This window comes from Suncus etruscus, chromosome 13 (assembly GCF_024139225.1).
Source record: "Suncus etruscus isolate mSunEtr1 chromosome 13, mSunEtr1.pri.cur, whole genome shotgun sequence".
NCBI lineage: Eukaryota > Metazoa > Chordata > Mammalia > Eulipotyphla > Soricidae > Suncus > Suncus etruscus.
In genome coordinates, this window is record NC_064860.1 from 31,540,594 (window position 1) to 31,563,538 (window position 22,945).

The 22,945-nt window shown below is 37.4% G+C and overlaps 1 protein-coding gene across 2 annotated transcripts in view; it reads left to right on the forward strand.

The window, feature by feature from the left end:
- Positions 1–811: 811 nt before the first annotated feature.
- Positions 812–22,945, forward strand: part of GPR156 (G protein-coupled receptor 156) — an 87,000-nt gene continuing 64,866 nt past the window's right edge. For both annotated transcript variants that reach the window (XM_049785888.1, XM_049785889.1), the window contains exons 1-2: positions 812–1,023; positions 1,201–1,337. In XM_049785888.1, the coding sequence (XP_049641845.1) occupies positions 928–1,023; positions 1,201–1,337 (233 nt within the window). In that variant the 5' untranslated portion in view covers positions 812–927. The remainder of the gene's footprint in view (positions 1,024–1,200; positions 1,338–22,945) is intronic.

Genomic DNA, 22,945 nt, shown 5'->3' on the forward strand with positions numbered 1-22,945 from the left:
AATCAGCCAGATCTTAAGCCACAGTTTGCGGGGAAAGGTTCTAAAAGGATCTGGAGTCTTTCCAGAGGGAATTAAGGGAAGATGTGCTTTACATATTTAAATACAACTTCATAATACTGGGCCATTAAAAAATGCAAAAGGAAGTGAGCTTTACCCTTATGAATTGTTAGAAGCAGTTGTCTTGGCTTTTTTTTTTTTTTTTTTTTTTGTGTGTGTGGTTTTTTTGGGTCACACCCGGCAGTGCTCAGGGCTTATTCCTGGCTCCACACTCAGAAATTGCTCCTGGCAGGCACGGGGGACCATATGGGACGCCGGGATTCGAACCGATGACCTCCTGCATGAAAGGCAAACGCCTTAGCTCCATGCTATCTCTCCGGCCCCCAGTTGTCTTGGCTTTTAATGTATTGTTTATGACCGTTTTTTCAAATAGCTATTTAGATTTATTAATCTTTATTTTGTATTTATATATTTGATACAAGTGAAAACTGTATAGTTAAATATAAAATATTTTGAAACTTCTGTTCATTAATACATTACACAAACATGTTTTGTGTATATGTAGTCATAGTTGATTTTTTAATAACTTCTTGTCTTCCAGGCACATGTGAAAGTACTGGAGCAGTGACTGCCATCTGGTGGCAGTTTGTATAAATGAATGGTTACTGAGATGCCCACTCCTGAATGTCAAGGTCTACACTGACAGCAGAAGAGTCTGAAGGGTTTATGATGCAGGACCCTGGTGTAATGTGCCTTCCCTTCCATCTGAATGGCTTATTTGTCCCAGATTCTGCACCAGAAGCCAACTCCAAAAGGTCACCCATGAAGAGATTTGAAATGCTCTTGTGCTTTCGTCAAAGGTTACCTGCAGGTAACTTCCCAGCAATCAGCTAAGACTGTGACTAAGCACACAGAGGAACATGTGATGACATGGAGCCTGAAATAAACTGTTCTGAATTATGTGACAGTTTCTCTGATCAGGAGCTGGATTGGAGACCCCTTCACCATCTCTGCAGGACAACAATTGTAAGTGAACAGTCTTGGGGTATCAGGGCTACTCAGATTATCTATGCTGTTGCTATTGTAATTTCTGTTAGTGGCATTTTTTATGGTGGTGATAAGGATCAGGAGGAAATGCTATTTTGTGATCATGTCTGATCTGTATGATCTTTGTTCCTAATAGCTTCTCTATTGTGTCCTCAGACTTCTTCCCATCACATCAGCAAGACTATTTCTTCATTATCTCCAGTGCTCTTGGGTATTGTTTGGACTTTTCTCAGCTGTGGACTTCTTTTGGTAGTTTTTTTCCTTGGCTTCACGATTCGCTGCAGGAAGAACAGGTAATCACCCCCTATGCTAGTGATTATTTTCTATAATCTCTAAACAGTGGTCATCAACTATTTATTCATGGGACCAGACAGGTTTAGAAAGGCTGAACTTTTGGTTTGTGGTGTACAGGACAGGTGCTAGTCTGCAGGTATAAAAAAAAAGTTGAAGAATTCTGACCTAAATTATAAAACTCAGTGGAGCAAGGAAGGTGATTGAAAGGTCTGATACATGCTTAACAGGTGGAGGTTCTGAGTTTAGTCTCAAGCACTTCATAGACCCCAAGCAGTAACTGGATATGAATCTGGTGGTCCCTAATATTGCTGAGCCTGAGTACTGAACTGTCCATCCAGCACAGCCAGGGTATCATCAGAAGTGGCCCCAGGTCTCCTGAGCACTGCTTGGGAGCCCCCACTGAAAATAAACAAAACACTCTTTAAAATGTTACTATTATTTTGACATTGTGAGATGCCAACTTATATCAGCTTGCGTCTCTTTTTATGGTATTAAACTTTGTAAGATGTTCCACCTTGAAATAATTTTTTTTTGTTTATTGGTTTTTAGGCCATACCAGCTGTGCTTAGGGCTTACTTTGGGCTCTGTGCTCAGAGTAGTCTCTGGGGACCATCTGAGGTGCTGAGGATTAAACCCAGTTCAGCCACTTGCAAAGCTGTACTATTTATTTCTCTGGTCCCCTTGGAATAATTTTGTTCCTGCAGGATAGTTTACTCTTGAATGAGAAAGATAGCCCATTATTTTTGCTAACTGCTACAGGAATATCCTAAGACAATAAAGTATTCATAAAGAAGAATATTGTCCTAAGAAGATGAAGGCTTTTATAACTAGAATCAGAAATGATGTAGTAAAATATTCCAAAATAGCATTTTAAAGTTTATGGATGACACTATAGGAACCAGTCTCTGTGGCTGATTGTTTCTGTACAAATAGTGAAGTCATACAAAATATTTGCTACGCTTGACAATATTGCCTGGTGGGCACATCAAAATCAGTATCTATGAATTCTAGAAGTAACTAAAGAAGCAAAGAACAACTTATGCTAAAGTGATTTCTAGAATCTTGTCTTCATCATTATTTAATCATGAGTATCAGTAGTGTGGGCATCTTCAAAGTGGTTCTCAGTCCCCATTCGTCCTACGTTTCAGATACACTAAACTTACTGTCCATTTCAATGCATTTAGCTTACTGTTCCATTTCTGATGCCTTACAATCTTCTTCAGAATAGATTTTCTCATCTAAAAAGTCTTGGTTCAAACATCACCTTTTCAAAATACCTTCTTTGATTTTCCTATCTACATGACTCTCTATTTGCATTCTATATTCTTTCACCCTGTATTTTTGTATAGCAAGTATAACCTTCTGGTGTTACCTATTTATTTTCTATAACCCCCTACCAAAATGCAGCCCACAAACAACTGGGAACTTTCTACTGATTTGAACAGTCTCTGGAACATATAGATGCTCAGTAAATTTCACTGATTCTAGGAAGAAAGCAATTTAAACCCCAGTGAAGTCTATTGCTAAAATGATTAGAAAAGCTTGTATTTCATGGATAATTATCAAGTATTAAGTCTATTAAGGTGTGTGTAACATATTTCTATCATGCATATTTACTCAATTGGCAAATTATGAAATAAAGTCATTGGTTTATCTTTTACTATCCCTACCCAGAAAATTCCTGGGTGTTTTTTGTTTGTTTGTTTGTTTGTTTGTTTTCTGGTTTTGGTTTTTGGGCCATGCCCAATAACGCTCAGGGATTACTCCTGGCTATGCACTCAGAAATTGCTCCTGGCTTGAGGGACCATATGGGATGCCAGGGATCCAACCGTGTTCCATCCTAGGCTAGCGCATGCAAGGCAGACGCCTTACCACTTGCACCACTGCTCCAACCATAGTGGGTGTTTTTATTTTTGTTTTGAGGACATACCCAGTCATACTTAGGGCTTACTCATGACTTTTTTGTTTAATGTTCACTCCTGACAGGCTCATAAGACCATATGGAGTACTGGGGATGAATCCATTCAATCCTATGACAGTCAAACACCCTACTCACCAAGCTATCAATCCAGCCTCAAATTAGTGTTAGATAGCATTCATAAGCCAGATTTCTTTTTTTTTTTTTTTTTTTTTTTTGGTTTTTGGGCCACACCCGGCAGTGCTCAGGGGTTACTCCTGGCTGTCTGCTCAGAAATAGCTCCTGGCAGGCACGGGGGACCATATGGGACACCGGGATTCGAACCAACCACCTTTGGTCCTGGATCGGCTGCTTGCAAGGCAAACACCGCTGTGCTATCTCTCCGGGCCCCCATAAGCCAGATTTCTTACTAAAATAAGGAAGGAAGCTTTAGGCTATGACATTGTCTTCTCAGTGCCAAGAGTAGTTGGTATATAATGACTTCAAGAATTGCTACTGAAGCTATGGGAGCAGGTGAAGAAGCAAAAAAGACATTTCCTTTGTGTTTAAAAACAACTAATGCTAAAAGAAAATACTGATCAAGAGCAGTTTTTAAAATTTTGGTGACTGGGGCTAGAGCTGTAGCACAGTGGGTAGGGTGTTTGCCTTGCATACAGCCAACCCAGGTTCAATCCCTAGCATCCCATACACTTCCCCAAGCCTGCCAGGAGCAATTTCTGAGCACAGAGCCAGGAGTAATCCCAGAGCGCTGCCAGGTGAGGCCCAAAAACAAAAAAAAAATTAAAAAAATTAAATTAAAAAAATTAAAGTTTTATGACTATTTTCTAAGGGATATAAATCCCCTCAATGACTTATATCTTATAGATTTAAATCTGCAAGTATCCACTATGATCTTGTCTTAAATTGGGTTATTATAGATAATTATTTTTATTAGTAGTATGTACAAAGTTAAATGTTTTGTTTGTTATAACTTTATTAGTTTTTCCACAATACACTATTTTCATATGTATTCTAGAAATTAGGTTGTTTGGTTTTTGTATTTTTCTTTTGGGATTACACTTGGCTGTGCTCAGGGGCTTTCTCCTGGCTCCATGCTTAGGAATCTCATCTTGTAATGATCCATAAATATCAGTGGACATCATATGTAGTATCAGAGATTTAACCCCAGATAGCCACATGCAAGGCAAGGGCCTTACTTGCTGTATTTTCTTTCTGTCTCCATGAGAAGTATTTTAATAAAATGTTATAATAACGTTCAAGTTGAGTTTTCAGATGTCTAATTTTCGGTAACATTTTAAAATGTAGACTACCTGAGATAATATATAGGTTAAAAAACTCAAACAACTCCATAAACCAACTTGTTCTAATTGACATTTGTATAATTCTGCACCCTACAATAGCAGAACATTCACTATTTTTGAGTACACTTGGAACATTTACCAGGATAGGTCATATTCTGAGCCATGGAAAATTGTTCATCAAATTTAATTCAAATCATACAGACATTGTTCTCTTGACTGCAGTGAAATTAAATGAGAAATTTTAATAGAATGAGTTTAGAGGGGCCAGAGAGATAATAGCACAATGGTAGGGCGTTTGCCTTGCATTCGGCTGTCCTAGTAGGGACCCGGTTCAATTCCCGGCATCCCATATGGTCCCTGAGCCTGCTAGGAGAAATTCTGAATGAAGAACCAGGATTAAACCCTGAGCACTGCCAGGTGTGGCCCCAAAACCAATAAATAAATAAATTAAAAAAAAAAAAAAGAATGAGTTCTAGAAAATTCTGAAATATTTAGAAACTAAATAGAATACTTAAAAAAACAAACAAACGGGGCCGGGAAGGTGGTGCTAGAGGTAAGGTGTCTGCCTTACAAGCGCTAGCCAAGGAACGGACCGTGGTTCGATACCCCGGCGTCCCATATGGTCCCCCCAAGCCAGGGGCGATTTCTGAGCACATAGCCAGGAGTAACCCCTGAGCGTCAAACGGGTGTGGCCCAAAACACCCCCCCAAAAAAAGAGAAGAAAAAAACAAACAAACAATAAGAATCCAAAAAAAATACTAGACAATAGTTTAATCTGAATGGAAAATGAAAGGGAGCATAGTAAAATTTATTTATGCTATTAAAATAATACGGAAAATTTCTAGCACTAACCTTCATATTAGGAAAGCAGAGAGACGTCAACAAAGCAGAAACAAAGAACAAATGAATTACAAAATTCATTCCTAAAATAGAAAATTCATTCCTAAAATAGGAATCCCAAAATAGGAAATAGGAAAACAGTAAAACTCCAATTTTTTCATGAATATCAATAACATTGTTCAGATATCACTAAAGATTCTACATGTATTAAAAGAATAATAAGACGATAAACAACAAATTTTTCTTCAGCTATTCTTACCTTCTGATAGTTCACCTTTTCTTGAATACAAACTATACTTAAAACTTGCTTATTAATGAAATATTCTTTTGGAGATAGGTTACCAAATGACTATGACTCCATCTTGGGTCTTTTTACTTGTTCACTCAAAGGCAGTCTGCCAAGTTGTAAACTGCTTATGGAGATCCCTCTTGGCAAGAAAATGATATTCCAAGTCTTTAGTCACCAGACCTGAAGCTTATAAATAGCTGTGAGTGAGTGTGAAAATAGATCCTCTGAGGCCTGCTAAGAACAAGGTGAATGAGCTTTGAAGTATATCTCCTCTCACTCCACTCCACCCCCCATGAGCCCAAGAGGACTGAAGCCAGGACTGACACCGTGGCTGCCTTCTGTGAGAGATCCTTAGCCACATGCATTTAGCCAAACTGTTCCTATAATTTAGAAATACTATGAGCTTTAAAAAATATACTCCTCTGTAATGCTCAGAATGATATTTTCTGATTCACTTTATGAGGACAGCTTTAGCCCAATTAAAACATACTAAAGATGTTGCAAGAAAAAAAATTATGGGGCCGAAGAGATAGCATGGAAGTAAGGCATTTGCCTTGCATGCAGAAGGATGGTGGTTCGAATCCTGGCATCCTATATGGTCCCCCTAGCCTGCCAGGAGCGATTTCTGAGCATAGAGCCAGGAGCAATCCCTGAGCGCTGCCGGTTGTGACCAAAAAAAAAAAAAAAAAAAGAAGAGAAAAAAATATATATAAGCTAATGTTCTTCATGAGCATAGACCCAAATTTCTAAAGAAATTTTTGCTGATTCAGTAGAACAACAAATCAAAAATGAGTTATAATATAATGAAATTTATCCCAGAAATCCAAGATTGGTTTAGATTCAAGGATCTATTAATATAATTCATTATACTTACCATCTCAAAAAAATAAAACCCTACAAAATCACTTTAATAGATATAGAAATCATATCCCTGTTCTTTTAATTATGTATGCTAAAAATTACATTTAAATGTATTACATAAAATATATTACACATTTTAATGTAAGGATCCCAAATAAAATAAAATGATACATATCTGTACCAGTGAGCTCAAAAAACTAGGAATACTAAAAAACCTTCAACTCAGCAATGTGTAAAAGATAAAATATTGATTTTCTTCCCACTAAGTTAATAAAGAAGGGCTGCAAGATACATAGTGGTAGGGCATTTGCCTTGCAAGCGGACGACCCAGGATGGACCCAGGTTCAATCCCCAGTATCCCATATGGTCCCCCAAGCCTGCCAGGAGTAATTTCTGAGTGCAGAGCTGAGAGTAACCCCTGAGGGCCACTGAGTTTGACCCAAAAACAAGCCAAAAAATTAATAAAGAAGACATATCTGTTTTTACCACTTTTTTTTTTTCAAATATTGGTGATGAAGAACTGGAAAGATACAGGGCTTACACACTTGCCCACTCATGGCCAACTTTGGTTTGATCAATGGCACCACATGTGTCTATTGAATACTGCCAAGAGGAACCCTGGAATACAGAGCCAAGAGTATCCTGGCTGACTTCTTACAGTTGAAAAAAGAAGAATGAAAATGAGTTTTCTCTCCAGTAATCTGTTAGTCTATACAGAAAATTAGTAGAACATACTTTTTCAAAAGTTATTATAATTAGGTTGGGCTGTGCAATGCAGCAGCAAAGTACTTACTTTGTGTGAATAAAGGCCTGAATTGAAGCCCACAAAACAAATACTATCACAATTGTAACTGAGTCCAGAATTAAAAATCACTGTACAAAACTCAGTTGTATTTCTATGCTAAAAATACCATATTCAGTAAATCAAAAATATGAATTTTAGTAATATGAGATAATATAAAAACTGAAAATATTGCTAATCTAACCATGTGAAATGCCTTACTACAGTAAATTATGAACCATTAGTGAGAGAAGTTAAAGAAATCCAAAATTAATGAACCAAAGAGCAGGAGAGCTTGTCCTTAGAAGGAATCTTGTCACTGTAGAGAGAGCAGAAATAGGCCAGGAAAGGGATCACTACAGCAGTGATAGAGAGAAGTGGTCTAAATAAGGATTAGGTGCTGAGAGGAGGTAAAGTGATATGCCTGATACCCTATCAGTAACCGTATTATAAACCACAGTGCCTCAAAGGATAAAAGAAAAAGAAACAAGTGCCTGTCACAGAGGTAGGTTAGGAGAATGGAAAGAAAACAGAACTTTGGTGGAAAGATGTAGATGCCAGTGAAAAGATTGGTGTTAGAACATTGTAAAACCTCATCATGAATAACTAACTGTCATGGTGAATTAAATACAGATAAATAAAGACAAAATTAATGGACAGATACTTGTTTAAAGATGGAAGATTTAATATTATTAGCAATTACTTATTATCTAATCTTAATTGTCACAATCCAAGCTGGCAGATTTTTGTATAAATTGAAATCCAAAGCTGATTCTAAAATTTATATGGAAAATGAATTTTATAACCAGTCTCTCAAAAAGCCAAATTATCTTTAAAGGGATAAATTCCTAGAATTAGGATCATCTGATTTCAAGACTTAACCACAAACTGAAAGTATTGAAGACAGCTTGGTATTAGACAAAGAAGGACATATAAATCAACAAAATTGAATAAAGAAATAAACCTACATATATATGGAAAATTCTTACATCAGAGGTTTCCTGCCAAGTCAGTAGAGAAGGGATAGTCATTCTTTTCAACAAATAATACTACCTCAACTGAATTTCCACAGCAAAATGGACTTTGATATATATCTTATATCAAATTCTGAAGTATATCATATATTTAATTCTGGAATTTGAATCTAATTATAATTTTCTCAAAAGAAATATAAGAAAAGGGCTGGAGAGATATCATGGAGGTAGGGTGTTTGCCTTGCATGCAGAAAGACGGTGGTTCGAATCCCGGCATCTTATATGGCCCCCCAGGCCTGCCAGGAGTGATTTCTGAGCATAGAGCCAGGAGTAACCCCTGAGCATGGCCAGTTGTGACCCCCAAAAAACAAAAAAAATATATATAAGAAAATATTTGTGACTTTGGAATAAGCAAAAATGTCTTAACTATAACTTGAGAAACATGAAAAAGGAAGCATTGATAAAATAGGCTTAATCAGAAATTAAAACATCTTCTAAAGAGAACCTTAATAAAATGAAAAATTACACACTAACAAAATATTTGTATGGGCTGGAGAGATAGAAGAAATGTTAGTGTTTATCTATCATGAGAATGTGGCCTTGACACTAGTTCAAATTCCAGGACTGCATGTGGTCCCCCAGCATCTCCAGATGTGTCCCCTAGAGTAGTCAGGAGTAAACTCTGAGCACTACCAGGTTGACCCAGAAACAAACAAAAAATGGTATATACTAACAAACAAACCAAAACAGGTATTTGCAAGTCATTAATGTTATATCCTTAAATAAATGTAAATCTATAGCAAGAATCTAAAAAAAAAAAAACCCACCAAGAACTAAATAATAAAATAGTCAAATAGAGGATAAATGAAATATTTAAATAAACATGTCAGACAAATATGATAGGATATGGCAAATAGGCATATGAAAAAAAGCTCATGCCAGAGAAATAATAGTGGTTAAAAGCATTTGTCTTGCAGGTAGCCTACCTAAGTTCAGTCCTGGGCTTTCCATATAATTCTTAGAGCCCCACCAGAAGGGATCCCTGAACATAGCTGGGTGAAGCTCAATAAACAACACAATTTGTCATTAGTGAAATAAAAATTTAAAACATTATTAAATACCATTAGAATGACTAATTAAAAATTTAAAAGCCTGACAAAATCAGGCTAGGAAAATAACTCAGATAGTTAGAGTACATATCCCTGCTAGAGTACATATCCCTGGTTCAACTCCTGGCTCTGAATAGTTACAAGCATCCCTGAGTGACTCTTGAGCACTGTACTGAATGATTTCTGAGCCCATTGGGGAGATACCTGATTAAAAAAATAAGACAAAATGAAGTGATGACATACATTGCACCAGAAATGTAATACAATACAACATATTTAGATAAAATATTTAGACATTTTCTTAAATTTAAAGCATGACTAAGTTGACTTTGTTTTAAACCCAAGAAAAACAAAACTACATGATTGTATGAAGACTTTTACATCCCTGTTTAATTAGCCCTAAACTAGAATGAGTACAAATAACCGTCAGGAAGGGAATGGGTAAGCAAATTGTGGTATATCAGTAAAATGGAATGCCATTAATGATAAAAAGGTTAAATTATTGAAGTGGGGTAAGCTCTCCAAAATGAACAGATTATAATGGGAGCTAGATCCAAAGGCTATAGTGCAGATCTTGCATGTGAGTACCCTAGATTCAATTTCTGGCAATGCATGGGGCCCCAACAACAAAATCACTCCCCTAAGAGTAACCCCAGCACCACTGAATATGACCCAAAAACCAAAACCAAAATAACAAAAAAGGAATATCATGGATGAATCTTAAAACAATTAAAAACAATTATGCTGGTCAAAAAATCCCCAAAAATTATATGTACTGAACTCTAAAAAGGTAGAAAGAATGAAAACTATAGATTGAATAGTAACAAATAAATCTTATTATGGTGCAGTTAACCCCAGTGTATATGGTAGAAGAAGGAAATTTTTGCTATCATAAATTCTCTTTTCATGGTATTGGACTTAAATCAGTTTAAGTATGTCTCTGTACCATAAGTTAAACTTCATGAAAGTTTGCTCACATTTTTTAGGAAGTTTAACTAATCTTCTGTTAATTCATATGTAGTGAGATAAACAAGATATGTGGTTGACTAAAGATGGAAGTTAAGAAAATTGGTTACCAAAGGACATGTGAAAGTCTTGGGAAATGATGAATGTGTTCATGACCTTTATTGTGATGACTACTTCACAAGCAAATACATATGTCAAAACTTATCAAGTCATGAACTCTAAATATATCCTATGTATCATATGTCAGTGATATTCAGTAAAGCTATTTGAAAATGTAGTTCACAGTAGTCCTCTGAGAAGACTTTCATGAAGGAAACATATACTCTGTCTGATGTCCTTTTCATGAAAACGTTGTTAATGGAGCTAGGACTCATCTGATCACTGTGCTAATTATTAATGACTGATACAAAAGAAAGCATACTTCCAGATCTTTCATACAGCTTAATAAGGACTAAAATAGCTTAACTCTAGGAACAAGTTAGTTATCTGGGGCCCAAAGGGTAGCTCTGATGCCTCCTCTGAGATGCATGAAGTAGATAAGTTCTGCATATAGCAAAACTTATTCAACTAAATTTATTTTTATTTAAATTTGTATTTAAATCATTGTGATTTACAAAGTTATTTATAATTAAGTTTTAGACATACAATATTTCAGCACAAATTCTACCACTAGTGTCAACCCTCCTACACCAATGTTTCCAGAGTCATTCTATCCCCACTCATCTGTCCCAGCCTGCTATCTTAACAGAAACTTTTTACTTTTTTAAGTTTAGTCATAAAAGTTTGGGTCTTGTGATTTTATTATTGTTGATTCTGTGGTTTGGACATTTAGTTCTGTCCTTTTGTTTGTTTTGGTTTGTTTGTATTTGGACCATACCTGGTGACATTCAGGGGTTTAATCCTGGCTCTTTGCTCAGAAATCATTCCTGACAGGTTTGGAAGACTATCGAACACTGGGGATCAAAATAGTGTCAGCTGCATGCAAGATGAACACCTACCCACTCTGCTATTCCCTTGGTCCCCAAGTTCTATCCTTTCATAACACCACAATTGCACCTGAGTCCCCTTGGCCCTGTCTCCCATTATTTCACATCTGTCTTTCTCTTCTATTCAATTTCTTCTCTTGTCTTCACTATACTCTGGGCAAGGGTGTTCTAGACAATAATCTCTATTTAAACCATTGCATTTCTTCATGCTGTTATTCTAAATATCATATATAAGTTATGACACCCTATATTTTCTTCTTCTGGTTTACTTCATTTACATAGTATCTTCCAAATTCATCCATGTTGCAGCAAATTGCGTGATTGTATCATTCCTTACAACTGTGTAGTATTTATTTGTATATATGTACCACATTTTCATGATCCACTCATCTGTTGTTCAATATCTAGGTTGAATCTAATCCTTAGTTAATTTACTGAGTCCCGCAGTGAATAGTGTTGTGCATGCCCTTTTAAAGGAATGTTTTCCTGTCCTGGGGATAGATACCCAGAAGTAGAAATGATGGGTCATATGACAATTCAATTCTGAATTCATTGAGAACTGTTCATACTGCTTTCCATACAAATTGAACAAGACTCAACTAAATTTATTAAGACATTATTTTACTATTATAATTATGTTTGCAGATGTTAGTTATTTATGTAGTATTATTTCTCAGAATTGAGAAGCCAATTATAAATTAATAGTTCGAGGCAAAAACTCTTTGCGGAAGGGGCATGCATAACAATGCTCAAAGCTTATTCCTGGCTCTGCTCTGAGGATTCACGATTCATTCAAACAGTGCTGGAGAACCATTTATGATTCTAAAGATTGAAGCCAAATTGGCCAATGCAAGGCAAGAACCCAACCACTGCAATATTTCTCTGGCCCTAGAGTAAAAACGTTTACTCTACTTGAAAATTAACCTGTTATCTCTTACTCTATGGATACCAAAAGAAAACATAAGGCTCTTGTATAGAGATAAAAGTACTTCATTGCCTATGGCAGGAGAAATTATCAGAGCTTCCTGATGGGTTTGTATTGATTTTTTGTGTCCCTAAGTTCCAGGAGGATGCGACAGGGGCCATAATGCTTGCACAAAAAGGGCTTCTATGATAGTAGAATCATGGCCAATGAAAGTCACTACTTTTTATACTGAGTGGTAACAAGCCTATTCTTTGTGAGAAAAGGCTAACTCACCTTTTGAAGTTTCGCACTGTAGACACAACTCTGAATAATTCAGAAAATTCAGGCTCTGATATCTGAGTGATATATGTCCATCCCTATGGTTTACTCACTTCTCTATTTTATTCTGCTTTATTTCCTGGATAAGATCCTTAAAGCAGGCCTTCTGGCAGCATCTGGCAAAGTTATACTTCATGTACCCTATTTAGTTTTTTTTCTGTCTTCAGAAAATCCAGGATATTAAAAAAAGTCACGATTTTCATGAAGTTTGTGCTGTGCTCTGTAGAGAATTTCTCTGATTCCCAAGGTTTACAGTAGTCTCTATGATTATAAAAGACCCTAGATCTCTCTGCTTAGTGAAAATAATTAGACTTATTCTCCTTTTTTACTTGTATTATGAGATGATAAAAGGTTATCTATTAACCTCAATAGTGAATATTTACCAAACTGAACACCTATTATGCCAAGAATGCTGTTCAAAATATTATTTAAGTATTTATGAGAATTCCAAATGTATGATATATATAAAAAAACATGAGCAGGCCAAAAAATGTACATTGTTTTTTAAAAAAAATTAGAAAATATTCCCTTCTGCAGGACTAGGAACCAACTTTCTTCTTATTGTTTAAGGTCTGGTCTCATCTTGATTTGAATATTTGGACTGAAGGAAAGTGATGGGGACAAAGGAAAGCCATGTTGTACTGACCAAATAGTTATAAGAATGTTTGCATTCATACTTTGCCCTATAAGGATTTCTGGGATCATCTTTATAATCCTTAACTTGATATTTACTGGAAAAGAAGGATATCAGTCAGACAGAGTAAATTCCATTGACATTGCTCAATTTGTGGCAATGTGGTAAGGCTAAGGACTGACTTGGGCTGAGTATATAGGAGCAGAAAGATCCTATCCCCACACCAAATCTTCAGGTTTATTGCTGGAAAAATATTATCAGCCATATCTTTGAAAAGTTTAACCATAGAGACAAAAATCAGTAATATATTATGAGTCATTGGCATGTAGAAATAGTATCAGGAAAGATAGGAATAGCAGATATAAGGTGAAAAGAGCAAACATTATGAACAGAGAAGAATTTTTCCAGGGTATTGTCTTATATCAGATGGATTACAGATGAGTTGATGAAAGTTAATGAGACAGAATTTAGTATTTGTGTATGAGGGTCATTTCTATATCAATATAGGTATGTATGTTACGGATGTTTCTCCATCTTAGTCAGATAGGTATAGTGGTATATAAGGCTCAGTTCCAGAGACAATGAAGTGTACGGTGGTGTAGTGCTCAGCACTTGGGGCAGACCAAGTGAGCTGTGGAGCTCAAAATCTTAGAAAGGGGTGCTGAATGCTCAGATTTTGGGTGTGAGATTCAGCACCCAAAGAGGGTAATGTGCTGGAGAGTAGAATTCAAGAGCTGGTTTATTTAGGGGTTTTATTTTGTTGTTGTTATTGTTTTGTTTTGTTCTGGGACCATATCTGAATATGTTCAGGGATTAGTCCTGGCTCTCCACTCAGAAATTACTTCTTTTTTTTTGGGGGGGGGGGTGTCCACACCCGGCAGCACTCAGGGGTTACTTCTGGTTCTATGCTCAGAAATCGCTCCTGGCACACTCGGGGGACCATATGGGATGCCGGGATTCAAACCACCGACCTTCTGCATGAAAAGCAAATGCCTTACCTCCATGCTATCTCTCCAGCCCCAGAAATTACTTCTGATGTGGCTCAAAAGACCACAGTTTTTCTATTTTAGTCAGGTCTAAATCATTATTTCCTCCAGATAAGGTGAATCAGCATCCATTGTCCCTGCTGTTAGAGATGGCAAATCATTGCCTCCATCACAACTCACTTAGCTGGGAAGAGGGTCAGTACCTCCTTTCCCAAGTGATGAATCTCTGTAGTTTAGTATTATGCTAAACATCTTTGTGTCTCCATTATACATGGATTATATATACTTCGTGTTTCCTGAGCAAATAGAGCAAATAGCCTAGAACACAGACTATGATAATAGAAGTAAGTTCTTAGAAGAAAGCTGTCTCATTATTTTACTTTAGTGAAGTATGTGCCATAGTTAAAACAAATTTTCCTCATCATTATTCTTTTTTCTTCTTGGTAGTTACTTTATCCAAGAGCCCAAGGAGGAACAACCAGAGCCTCAGATTCCAGGACAAACCAACCACTAAAATCTGTCTGTTCTGGATGTCTTAACCATAAAGCCAATACTTTTAAGAGATCATTCTAAATTTAAGTTCTTACAAATGTGCATATGATTTTAACAAATATTTATTTAATGAGTTAGGATTATATCTGCTACTAGTCTGGGTATTGGAATGACTTTAGAGAACAAAAGAGGAAAAATATCTTGAATCAGAGAGATGACTCAGTGGGTTAAGCACATTAGAAGTTTGTTTTACATCACATGTTGGAAGCCTGGGTTTAATCCCTAGCACTGCCTGGACATTGGGCACTGTTAGGAGAAAGTAACTCCCACAAAACTGGGAATACCTTACAAACAGCCCTGGGTATGACCTCTAAGCAAACAAGTCTTCCCTTTTGGACTTTGTTTTTCTAGAGGGGTAAGTAGACAGTAGATAATATAAATTGCATATATTTTCCCATTTTAATGTGCCTATTCAAAAGGGGGACAATAGTACAAGGTATTATTGGTGCATCTGGGGGCTGAGGGAACAAGCCCAACAATCCCAGTAACTTGGTTCTAACATGAACTCTAGACAGAGAGGTTCTTCTGACAGAATTCCCTATTGAACAGATAGCAAAAAACCAAACAAACAAACTAAAATCAATGGGCGTGAGAATAGTCTCACTGATCTATGGGTTTTTAAAAAATCAATGACAAGGGCCTGGAGAGATAGCACAGCGGCATTTGCCTTGCAAGCAGCCAATCCAGGATCAAAGGTGGTTGGTTCGAATCCCGGTGTCCCATACGGTCCCCTGTGCCTGCCAGGAGCTATTTCTGAGCAGACAGCCAGGAGTAACCCCTGAGCACCACCGGGTGTGGCCCCCCCAAAAAAAACAAAAAAAATCAATGACATTATTGTAATAAGGCAAGAGACAATAGAGTTTAAGGGCCAAAAGGACCGGCTCACAATATGTACCTTACCACAAGAATGGTGAATGCTGTTAGGGAAATACCTACACTAATAACTAGCATGACAGTGTTAATGAGTGAGAGAATTGAATGCCTGTCTCGAATATAGTTGGGTTGGGAAGGGGGGGGCATTGGTGGTGGGAATGTTGCACTGGTGAAGGGGGGTGTTCTGTTTATGACTGAAACTCAACTCCAATCATGCCTGTAATTATGGTGCTTAAATAAAGATTTTATATGACTACTAAAAAAAAGAATTTCTCTATACACTGATATATGAATTAAATATCATTGCGCTTAAAATTCCAGCAAACTTTTTTTGGAGGGAGAGATGACTCCTCTAAGCAATCTTACATTGACATCACAGCTGGTGTCACTCTCAGCTGTGTAGGCCTGATGGCTCTGTGCCTGACTATAGGGATGTGTAGGGCCACTAGACCACACCATGCCTAGTAGTGATTGAACTCATAGCCTCACATGCAAGACATATGCTCTGGTCTATTGATCTATATCCCCAGCCCACCAACAATTTCTTTTTCTGGTGAAATTCCATAAATTGATTTTAAAATGTATATGGAATTTAAGAAAGAAAAAATAGATTGGAAAAGTTGGCAAGGTAGGAGGAGAATTTTCTCTTTTTGACATTAGGTTTATTAAAAAGTTAGTAATTATCACATGCTGTCATTGCTATTGGGCAAATATAGACAAGAACTGAATAGGAAGAATCCAGAAACAGTCAAATATGTAGAGCTATGTTTTAATAAATGGTACTAGAGAAACTGAGTTTCAACATGGTCAGAAAAAAAGGCAACGTGGATTTTATTTCAACAAAATAATCTCTATGTGAACTATAGATTTAAATGAAAAAGTCAAATAACAAAACTTAAGAAGAAGAATACCTAAGATATTGTCATGAGGACACCAGGCAGGGAAAATCCGCGAAAGTACACCGGCCCAGTGGGGCCCAACTGTGAAAAACTGTGAGTGTGACCTGTCTATGTCTGTCTACTGTCCTCTTGCGTGAAACTCTTGCGAGTGGGGCAAAAAGAGGCTCCAGCGGAGCATGGCTGCTCCGCTTCGCTACGCGGCCATGCACTCTTTCTAAGGAAAGAACTCCATTGCAACAAGAAGGAAAAATCACACTAAGAACGGCGCTATATCACAGAAGCAAACATTTCTCTCCGGACTGTCTTCTCTGTTGCATGCTCGGGCCTAAGATTTGACCCAGTGTGAGGCTTCATCCATGGAGGACTCCCCTCCCTTAGAGGCAAGTCAGCCCATCCAGAAAGGGAGGAGCCAGAGGAGTGTGCTGCCTGCATCATATAGACAATGAATACCACCACAACAAGTAGAAAAACCCACAATACAAGTGTGACAATGGGGAAACAACGCAGGCCAGCATCAGACATAGAGAATGAAGATGACAATTCTGAGGACAAGATAATGACCAACCAACTAATCAACCTCTCATATAAGGACTTTAGACTAGCAATATGGAAGATGCTCAACGGACTCCAAGAAACCATGGATCGAGTTGAACAGAACACTAATAAGAACCAAGAAAATATGAAGACAGAAATCACAAAACTCCAAACTGAAATAACATGTCAACTAACAGGACTGAAAAAGTCAGTAAACGAAGTGAATGACAAAATGGATAAGCTCTGTGACACGGTATCAGAAGCTGAGAATAGACTTGGTGCTGTGGAAGATGAGATACATAACAATTCCATACAGCAGGAGAGATTGGACAAAAAACTTAAAGCAAATGAGCAGACAATGGAAAAATTAGTCAAAGAATGGGAACAGATGAAAATAGAAGTCTATGATAAGATCAACAGAAACAACTTAAGAATCATTGGAGTCCCAAAGACCCAGGAAGAAAATTTCCAGGAAGAATCAATGGTCAAGAACATCATTAAAGAGAAACTTCCAGAGCTAAAGAATATATGTGATCAAATCCTGCATGCCCGAAGAGTACCAACCAAAAGAGACCCCAGAAAAACCACCCCAAGACACATCCTAGTCACAATGACAAATCCCACAGATAGAGACAGAATTCTGAAAACAGCAAGATCAAAAGGGGAAATCACATTCAAGCAAGCTTCCCTGAGATTTACAGCAGACCTGTCACCAGAAACACTCAATGCCAGAAAGCAGTGGTGGGATATTGTGACAAGACTGAATGAAATGAATGCTTCACCCAGAATACTATACCCAGCAAAACTCACTTTCCGGTTTGACGGAAGAATACATGGCTTCACAGACAAAAAACAGCTCAGAAACTTCACAGACACAAAACCAGTCAAGAGAAAAACTGAAAGGCCTAATCTAAGACAAGACTACCCAAAAGACACACCAAATTTTGAAATAAAGATGGCGTTAAATCCCAGGACAATTCTTTCTCTCAACGTCAATGGACTAACTGCACCAGTTAAGAGACACAGAGTGGCTAAATGGATCAAAAAACTCAATCCAACCTTCTGCTACCTACAAGAAACGCACCTGAATAGTCAGAACAAACATAGACTCAAAATAAAAGGCTGGAGAAAAATTATCCAAGCAAACAACACCCATAAAAAAGCCGGAGTGGCCATACTAATATCAGATAATGCAAACTTTATACTCAGGAAGGTTGTAAGGGACAAAGATGAACATTTTATATTAATCAAGGGGTACGTAGAGCAGGAAGAATTCACTCTCCTAAACATATATGCACCGAATGAGGGGCCAGCAAAATATTTAATACAACTGTTGACAAATCTGAAAAATAATATCAACAACAGCACAATAATTGTGGGGGACCTTAACACAGCTTTGTCAACACTGGATAGGTCAACCAGACTGAAACCCAACAACAATATACTAGACCTGAGGAGAGAAATGGAAGAAAGAGGCCTAGTGGATATATATAGGACACTCCATCCTCAGAAACCTGGATACACATTCTTCTCCAATGTACATGGGACATTCTCCAGGATAGACTACATGCTGGCACATAAAACATACCTCCATAAGATCAAGAGGATAGAAATTTTGCAGACTACCTTCGCTGACCACAAGGCTCTGAAATTATTTGTGAACTCCAAAGGGACTCAGAAGAAACACTTTAACACCTGGAAGTTAAAAAGCCTCATGCTCAATAACCAGTGGGTCCGAGATGAAATCAAGGAGGAAATAAAAAGGTTCCTGGAAACAAATGACAATAAAGACACAAACTATCAGAACTTATGGGACAGAGCAAAAGCAGTACTGAGAGGAAAATTTATAGCTTTGCAAGCACACATCTGGAAGGAAGAAGGAGCTTACCTGAGTAGCTTAATGACACAGCTAATAGAACTAGAAAATGCTCAACAAAAGGACCCAAGACTAGGAAGACAGAAGGAAATAACAAAGCTGAGAGCAGAAATCAACGAAGTGGAAACTCAAAAAACAATCCGAAAGATCAACGAAAGCAGAAGTTGGTTCTTTGAAAAAATAAACAAGATTGATAGACCACTGGCAAACCTAACAAAGAAAGAGAGAGAGAGAAACTTGATAACTCGTATCAGGAATGAAAAAGGTGAGATCACTACTGATATGACAGAGATTCAAAGGGTAATCAGAAACTACTTTGAAAAACTCTACGCCACTAAAAATGAGAACTTGGAAGAAATGGATAAATTCTTGGACTCTTATAATCTTCCACGGTTGAAGGAAGAGGATGTAGCATATCTAAACACCCCCATCACCATTGATGAAATTAAAACAGTAATCAAATGTCTGCCGAAAAACAAAAGCCCAGGTCCAGATGGATTCACTAATGAATTCTATCAAACTTTCCAAGAGGAACTACTGCCAATCTTGGCAAGACTCTTTCATGAAATTGAACAAACAGAAACACTTCCAAATAGCTTTTATGAAGCCAACATCACCTTGATACCTAAACCAGACAGAGACGCTACCAAAAAAGAAAATTACAGACCAATATCACTGATGAATGCAGATGCAAAGATCCTCAACAAAATCCTGGCAAATAGGATTCAATGCCTCGTTAAAAAGATCATCCACTACGATCAAGTAGGTTTCATCCCAGGAATGCAAGGCTGGTTTAACATCCGCAAATCTATCAACATAATACACAACATCAATAACAAGAAAAATAAAAACCACATGATCATATCAATAGATGCAGAGAAAGCATTTGATAAGGTCCAACACCCATTCTTGATCAAAACTCTCAGCAAGATGGGAATGGAGGGAACCTTTCTCAATATAGTGAAGGCCATCTACCACAAGCCAGTGGCAAATATTATCCTCAATGGAGAAAAACTGAAAGCCTTCCCTCTAAATTCTGGCACAAGACAAGGCTGTCCTCTCTCACCACTCCTATTCAACATAGCACTGGAAGTACTTGCTATAGCGATTAGGCAAGAAAAGGATATCAAGGGAATCCAGATAGGAAAGGAAGAAGTCAAGCTCTCACTGTTTGCAGATGACATGATACTCTACTTAGAAAACCCTAAAGACTCTATCAAAAAGCTTCTAGAAACAATAGACTCATATAGCAAGGTGGCAGGCTACAAAATTAACACACGAAAATCAATGGCCTTTCTATACACCAATAGTAATAAGGATGAAATGGACATTAAGAAAACAACCCCATTCACAATAGTGCCACACAAACTCAAATATCTTGGAATCAACTTGACTAAATATGTGAAGGACCTATACAAAGAAAACTATAAAACTCTGCTCCAAGAAATAAGAGAGGACACACGGAAATGGAAACGCATACCCTGCTCATGGATTGGCAGGATTAACATCATCAAAATGGCAATACTCCCCAAGGCATTATACAGATTTAATGCCATCCCTCTAAAGATACCCATGACATTCTTCAAAGAAGTGGATCAGACACTTTTGAAATTCATTTGGAACAATAAACACCCTCGAATAGCTAAAGCAATCATTGGGAAAAAGAATATGGGAGGAATTACTTTCCCCAACTTTAAACTGTACTACAAAGCAACAGTTATCAAAACAGCATGGTATTGGAATAAGGATAGGTCCTCAGATCAGTGGAATAGGCTTGAATACTCAGAAAATGTTCCCCAGACATACAACCACCTAATTTTTGATAAAGGAGCAGGAAATCCTAAATGGAGCAGGGAAAGCCTCTTCAACAAGTGGTGTTGGCACAATTGGATAGCCACTTGCAAAAAATTGAACTTAGACCCCCAGCTAACATCATGTATGAAAATAAAATCCAAATGGATTAAAGACCTCGATATCAGACCCAAAACCATAAGATATATAGAACAGCACATAGGCAAAACACTCCAGGACATTACAGGCATCTTCAAGGAGGAAACTGCACTCTCCAAGCAAGTGAAAGCAGAGATTAACAGATGGGAATATATTAAGCTGAGAAGCTTCTGCACCTCAAAGGAAATAGTGCCCAGGATACAAGAGCCACCCACTGAGTGGGAGAAACTATTCACCCAATACCCATCAGATAAGGGGCTAATCTCCAAAATATACAAGGCACTGACAGAACTTTACAAGAAAAAAACATCTAACCCCATCAAAAAATGGGGAGAAGAAATGAACAGGCACTTTGACAAAGAAGAAATACATATGGCCAAAAGACACATGAAAAAATGTTCCACATCACTAATCATCAGGGAGATGCAAATCAAAACAATGATGAGATACCACCTCACACCCCAGAGAATGGCACACATCACAAAGAATGAGAATAAACAGTGTTGGCAGGGATGTGGAGAGAAAGGAACTCTTATCCACTTCTGGTGGGATTGCCGTCTAGTTCAACCTTTATGGAAAGCGATATGGAGATTCCTCCAAAAACTGGAAATCGAGCTCCCATACGATCCAGCTATACCACTCCTAGGAATATACCCTAGGAACACAAAAATACAATACAAAAACCCCTTCCTTACACCTATATTCATTGCAGCACTATTTACCATAGCAAGACTCTGGAAACAACCAAGATGCCCTTCAACAGACGAATGGCTAAAGAAACTGTGGTACATATACACAATGGAATATTATGCAGCTGTCAGGAGAGATGAAGTCATGAATTTTTCCTATACATGGATGTACACGGAATCTATTATGCTGAGTGAAATAAGTCAGAGAGAGAGAGAAAAACGCAGAATGGTCTCACTCATCTATGGGTTTTAAGAAAAATGAAAGACACCCTTGTAATAATAATTTTCAGACTCAAAAGAGAAAAGAGCTGGAAGTTCCAGCTCACCTCAGGAAGCTCACCACAAAGAGTGATGAGTTTAGTTAGAGAAATAACTACATTTTGAACTGTCCTAATAATGAGAATGTATGAGGAAAATGGAGAGCCTGTCTAGAGTACAGGCGGGGGTCGGGTGGGGCGAAGGGAGACTTGGGACATTGGTGATGGGAATGTTGCACTGGTGATGGGTGGTGTTCTTTACATGACTGAAACCCAAACACAATCATGTATGTAATTAAGGTGTTTAAATAAATTAAAAAAAAAAGATATTGTCATGAACTTGGAGTAGGAAATTTAGAAGCACTCTTCATGAAAGAAAATGTTGTTAGGTATTTATTACAAATATTGAGAATAGTTTGTATTCAAAAGATAACATTAAAAGAAGGTAAAGCTCCAGCTACAACATGGAAAAAATATATGTATAATGCATGTGCTATCAGGATTCAGAATAAAAGGATTTGAAATAAAAGAAAATAAAGCACAGGGAATGGAGTGATAGTATAGCAGGTAGGGGATTTGCCTTGTACTTGACTGACCCAGGAGTGATCCCTATTCTTGGAGTGAAGTGTAATTTCTTTTGAAGAGTAATTTCTAAGCACAGCTGGATATGTCCCAAAATCTTAAAAAAAAAAAGAGAGAGAGAGAGAGAAGAAAGCACAGAGAACATATCCTTTTAATGAGTGAGAGATGTGGACAGCTGCTTCACAAGAGAAATTCTTCTGCAGAACAGAAAAATCTATCATAAAAAGAAAAAAGTTCTACTGAATGGGAAAAATACTTTTAAATCATTTTTACATTTATCCAAAACACATAAATAACACACAAGATACAATAAAAAACTCCCCCAGATCCCCTTATAAATCCTTGTCTTATTTTTATCTTTAAACTTTTTAAAACTTTTTTTGACTTGGGGGCCATATAGTAGTGCTCAGAGGCTATTCCCAATTCAGTCTTTGGAGTTTGCTCCTGGCAGTTCTCAGAAGACCATATGGTGGTGGGAATCAAACCTGACCTCTTCATGCAAAACGT